The 5,482-nt window shown below is 59.4% G+C and overlaps 1 protein-coding gene across 1 annotated transcript in view; it reads left to right on the forward strand.

Moving 5' to 3' along the window:
* Positions 1–397: 397 nt before the first annotated feature.
* Positions 398–5,482, forward strand: part of AFAP1L1 (actin filament associated protein 1-like 1) — a gene marked incomplete at its 5' end in the record, with an annotated part of 10,511 nt that continues 5,426 nt past the window's right edge. The window contains 8 exon segments of the mRNA XM_010136580.1: positions 398–514; positions 1,912–2,040; positions 2,593–2,676; positions 3,009–3,106; positions 3,257–3,368; positions 3,729–3,827; positions 4,441–4,652; positions 5,017–5,201. Coding sequence (XP_010134882.1) covers positions 398–514; positions 1,912–2,040; positions 2,593–2,676; positions 3,009–3,106; positions 3,257–3,368; positions 3,729–3,827; positions 4,441–4,652; positions 5,017–5,201 — 1,036 coding nt within the window.

A 5,482-nucleotide genomic window follows, 5' to 3' on the forward strand; every position in this document is an offset into this window, starting at 1 on the left:
ATGATCGTTAAAGAACAAGAGGGAGGAGGATCCCAGCAGGAGCAGCACAGCATCCAGCTCTTCCCCTGGGAACTACACCACATGCCCCCCCTTACTGCTGCCCAGCTCTGCTCTGCTGGGGCCCTTCCCCTGGCAGAACTGGCGGGGGTAGCAGTGGGGATGGGTACAGCCCAGGCAGGGGCACACACTCTCCCCTCCTTGCAAGCCGTCCCTATCAGTCAGCACGTCCGAGCTGCCTCTGTGGTCACCTCTGGCCTGTCCTCTTTTCCCTGGAGACCAAAGCCAGCTGCATGCTGCCCCAGCTGTGCTGCGATGACTCTTGGTTGCGGCCAAGAGAAGGGATCCTGCTCACGCTTGCACTGGATGTAACTGCAGCTTTTTTTCCCACCCTCCGTAGCCTCCAGAAGTGTAGGGTTGCTGGTGTCCCTGAGCTCGGCCTCTCCAATGCAGGCCATCTCCCGCAGGCGCTGGACCCTGCAGGAGCTACCCGGGATGCCAGTGGAGCAGGGCAGGTGTGTGGTCCTGGGTTTGGGTCTAGCTCAGTTTTGTCTTATCCTACTCAGAGGAGATAAAGTACAGGAAGAGACTGGGATGCAGATGTTTGGTGCAGATGCAAAAGCGAGGGTGTGGGACTTCGTGAGACGTTTGGAGTCCAGAGCTCACTTTGTTCAAGTCCTCCTCATCCTTCCCATCCCTGGCCAACGTGTTTTCCTAAAGCTGTCGGTGAGCTGCTGCCAGCACCATACATACTGCTTTCACTGATGAGGTTTTTTTGTAACCTGCTCTGATATGCAAACACCCCAGTGTTTTCTGGAGCCTGCCTGCACAGGTAACCCCACGGCTGCAACGAGCCTTTGCTTCCTAAAAACTAGCCCATGAATCACCTCGTCAAAGAGAACTTTTTATGTGTGGTGCCTGTAAAGGTGATTTGCAGCAAATTGTCTTTCCTTGCTTTTTGCCAGGCTCTCCCTGTCTCCCCTGCCTGGTTCTGTTTGCCGGGCTGATGCTGCGTTTGGGTGCAGCAGCAACCCAGGAGCTGGTGGCTACTGGGATGTCACACACTGGAAAGCAGATGAGCAGTGTCTTCTGGCGTGGCTCTTCTTTGCCAAGGTTTCTCCTGCTCTGACACTCTTGGCCAGCTCTTGGGCCACGTCTCTTGGACCAAGGCTCAGCTAACACAGGGCTGGGTGAGGAGACCCCCTCTTGTGTTGCAATCTCAGTACCCTCCTCAGACATCTTTCAGGCTGCCTGTATGGGACAGGGACTGTCCCCTGGGGCAGTGACTCCGTGCCTGGAGGGAAGAGTGGAGTGGCCTTGGAGTGGTGCGGGTGAGCTGGGATGATGCAGGGGAGGAGTGACAGCAGGGCCCAGGAGCTGCTGTTGGTGAGTGTGGGGAGGAAGGCTCCATCCACCCTGTGGAGGTGGCACTGGTCTGAGAGGTCACGGGTGGTCTGAGCAAAGCCGGGGAATATGAATGGCCCCAGCAGGAGAGGAGTGGGAGAGTGTCTCCCTGGGTGGCATTGCAAGGTGGCTTTGGAGATGGCATCTGGGTTTCTTTTCCTTCCTTCCTTCTCTCCACCACCACCCAGTGCCCATCACAGGGGGCACCAGCAGCAACAACAGGTGTAGTTTTATCTGCGTGGAAAAACACATGTGCTGAGCCCTTTGATAGCGGTCCAGTATCCTGCAGAGCTGATGTTTCCATTCAAGGCTCAGCAGGCTGCATCCCGGCATCTGCGTGCAGGTGGAAGAGCTCGTGCATGGAAGTTGCACATGTACGCTTAGCTAACACCACCTGGCTGGGCTGGGCCAGCTGGGAGAGACCCCCATCTTGAGTTCTTCCACATGTTCCAGCACCTTCTACCTTCTCTTAAACCACCCTGGCTGACGGGCTTTTTCCTGCTCCCCTAGTGCTGGACCAGCTCCTGCCAGAGCTCAGCGTTTTGCTCAAGCTGCTGGACCACGAATACCTGAGCGCCACCACACAGGAGAAGAAGCTGGCTGTCTCCACCATCCTACAGAAGCTGCAGCCGCCCACAGGTCTGTGACCCGTGCCCACAGTGGCTGTCCCCAGTGGCAGTGGGTGTTCCCAGCAGCTGCCCTGGACCAACACTCCAGCAGGACAGGGAAAAGCTTCTGCGGAGCAGGGATGAGCTGCTTCTGCCCAGTGCCCAGCACCTGCTCAGCCCCCTCAGGGTGCTTTGCTCCCCACTCTCGCTACTTCCCAGCTTCTCCCTGCCCTGGGCATGGGGGCTGGTGTCAGCCCTGCCGTGGCTGCAGGGGGGCTGCTCCCTGCGGAAACACTGCTTCACAGAGGTCTTCCTGCCACCGGTTCTGCCGAGCGCAGGGGTTTCCGTGGGAAGGCCAGGAAGATCCTGCACCTGGGGCTTCTCAGCCTTCCCACCTTCCTGCCCTCCTGGGGGGGAGCAGCAGCGTCCCTGGGGGCTCTGCCACTCCCTGGGCGCCTGCTCCGGAGCGTGGCGTGGTGGGGTGGGCTGGCCTGTGTCCTTGGGTTGGTGTTTGTGGGGAGGATGGGCACCGGTGCTCACCCCAGCCTCTCCTGGGCTGACAGATTGCTTCCCTTGCTCCCAGGGAAGGACACGGATTACATGTATGTCAATACGGCATCCCTGAGCAATGGCACCAGCTTTGTGGAGTCTCTCTTTGAGGAGTTTGGTACGTGCGGCTGACCTGGAATGATGCCCTGGGGTCCACACTGACAGCAGGGGCTCTTGGGGCACCCTGGGGAAGGAGGGTGAAAGGTGTATCCTTGTGTCCAGGGTGGACATCATCACCCTGGGTGCTTTCTCCCGCTCCCTTGGTGTTCTTTGGTAGAAGGCCATGGGGGGTCCACACACCAGCTCTATTTACCAGTGATGCTCGTCTCCCAGCACCTTCCCAGTGAAGGGACATGGGTGCTTGCCTTGGGGGTCTCTGGAGGGCGTGGCTGAGGAGGCCAGCTCTGGGGTTTCCTGCTCCCTTCACCATCTCTGCTTACCCCTGGGCAGACTGCGACCTGCGGGATCTCCAGGACATGCAGGAGGAGGAGGCAGACACCAGCAATGGCGTTGGCCTGGAGCTGGCGAGGAGCCAGACGGCAAAACCTGTAAGAATGCCTACCTGAGAGGTGTGACTGCACCCGCACGGGGAGGTGGCAGTGGCCAGGACACCTTCCTGTCCCTTGCCACCGTGGTAGCTGCTTGGATTCATGAGCCTCCCCACTGCCTGGCTAACGCCGGTGATGTTTCTGCCGTAGGTTCCTGTGGACCCTGCTCCTCCGCTGCCCACCACTCCCCCGCCTGAGGATTACTACGAGGAAGCCCTGCCTCTCGGCCCCGGCAAGGCACCCGAGTACATCACCTCCCGCAGTGAGTCCTGCTCTGTGCCGGGGCTGCAGGAGGGTGGGGACAGCCCCATAAGCTGCCTGCTGCACCCCTCCACCTGCCTGCCTTTGGCAGTCATGACAGCTTGTCCTGAGGAAGGAAAGGTCACTACTACGGATCCCACCGGCATCACTCCTGTCCCACTCCCTTTCCATCCTTGTTATTGCAAGGCATTGTTTGCTCCCACTCAGTGTGATGGGGAGAGGTTGGAGCTGTGGGCGTACTGATGTGAGCTGCCCTGGGAGGGTGTTCTTTGCTCTGCCCAGCTTGCAGGCTCTCTGCTTGGAGCATCCTTGGGGGAAAACCAGGTGTAACAGCCCCAGCTGCCCTCTGCTTCCTCCACAGACAGCTCCAGCCCACCCAACTCCATCGAGGATGGCTATTACGAGGATGCAGACAGCAACTACCCTGTCACCAGGATGAACGGGGAGCAAAAAAACTCCTGTAGGTATCTGGGTGCCCTTGATGGGGAGGGGAAAGCTCTGGCAAAGTCCAGCCCCGAGATGGGGTCTGAAGTGCTGGGTGGGGTTGAGGCTGGAGGAGCTCTCTCATGCCAGAGGTTGGAGGGCAAAACGCAAGGAGATGAAATGCTCTTTATCACATAAGCCGTGGGGAAGGGCTGTCCCTGCTAACGCAACTCTTGTGCCCTGCATGAGCTGTCTCTGCCATGGCAGAGGAGGGCCAGGACAGCCTGCACCTGCGTGCCCTGTGCGGGAGGTGCGGGGCAGAGGGCCAGCACACAATCCTCTGTGGCAGGTAGAAGGTTTAACCCAGGCTTTCAAAGACCGAGCCCTGAAAAGAAATAAGCCAGCCCAGGGGTTTGGGTGGATGTGCCCGGGACTGGTATTTGGCCCACAGATGCCCTGCCTGGTTTGGAAGGGAAATGGAGGCATTTGGGGTCAAAATGCTGCTGTTTTCAGAGGATGACACAGAGTCCATCCATCCCAGGCTCTGTGCTGGAGTCCCCTGGGCGTGGGAAGCCCTGGCAGCGTGTGAGCGTGTCTGGCAAGCAGGGGCCCGAGGTGCAATTCGGGGTGACTTGCCTGTTTCCTTCCAGACAATGATTCGGATGCAATGAGCAGCTCTTACGAATCATATGATGAGGAGGAGGAGGAGGGGAAGGGCCAGCAGCTGACACACCAGTGGCCGTCAGAGGAAGCCTCCATGAACCTGGTGAAGGATTGCAGGATTTGTGCTTTCCTGTTGCGCAAGAAGCGCTTTGGACAGTGGGCCAAGCAGCTCACCATCATACGGGACAGCAAACTGCTGGTGAGCCCAGAGTTCATGGGGGACAGAAACCCATTTGTGGGTTATGGCAGGGGGTTAGGTCCAAGCTGAGGGAAAACAGCACTATCCCAGCCAAGACGCCGCCCCAAGGCTGCCACTGCCCCACAGCGTATGCAGAGGCTGCCCTTGCTTCCCTCGCAAGTGAACAGAGGGCTCCCGTTTTTTGGGACCCCGTGGGGTGAGAGGGCACCCTGTAGCCCTCCACCACTGAGGCTGTTGCAGAGACTGAGCCACCTGTCTGCACCACCTGTGAGGTACCCTGAGAGGGACCCCAGCTCTGCCCAGCATGGCAGCAGGACGGGCAGGTTTTGGCTGAGCCCTGAGCAGATCTCTTTGCTTCCCCTAGTGCTACAAAAGCTCCAAGGACCGTCAGCCACATGTGGAGGTGCCCCTGGCCACGTGCAATGTCATCTACATCCCCAAAGATGGGCGACGCAAGAAGCACGAGCTGCGGTTCTCGCTGCCGGGGGCCGAGGCACTGGTGTTGGCTGTGCAGAGCAAGGAGCAGGCTGAGGAATGGCTGAAGGTACCGTGGATGCCCCCCGCTTCACCCGGGGGCCACAGACTCTCCTTGGCATCCTCCCTGCTGGCCATGGGGAGGGGGCTGTGCTGGGAAAGGTCTTGTCCCCTTGGAAGGGGGCTTTCTCCTGTCTCTTATCAGCTGGCAGGGGGCTGGCCAGCTGCTTCCCAGGGCCTGGGCGTCTCTGGCGCTGATAGCCCCTGCGGGGTGGGGATGTTTGCTCTCCCCCTCCTCTTCCCTGTGGCCTTTCCTGCCTTTGTTCAGTGGCGGGAGGTGGGGGCTGCAGGGAAGG

Source organism: Buceros rhinoceros, unplaced genomic scaffold (assembly GCF_000710305.1).
Source record: "Buceros rhinoceros silvestris isolate BGI_N320 unplaced genomic scaffold, ASM71030v1 scaffold8460, whole genome shotgun sequence".
Taxonomy (NCBI): Eukaryota; Metazoa; Chordata; class Aves; order Bucerotiformes; family Bucerotidae; genus Buceros; species Buceros rhinoceros.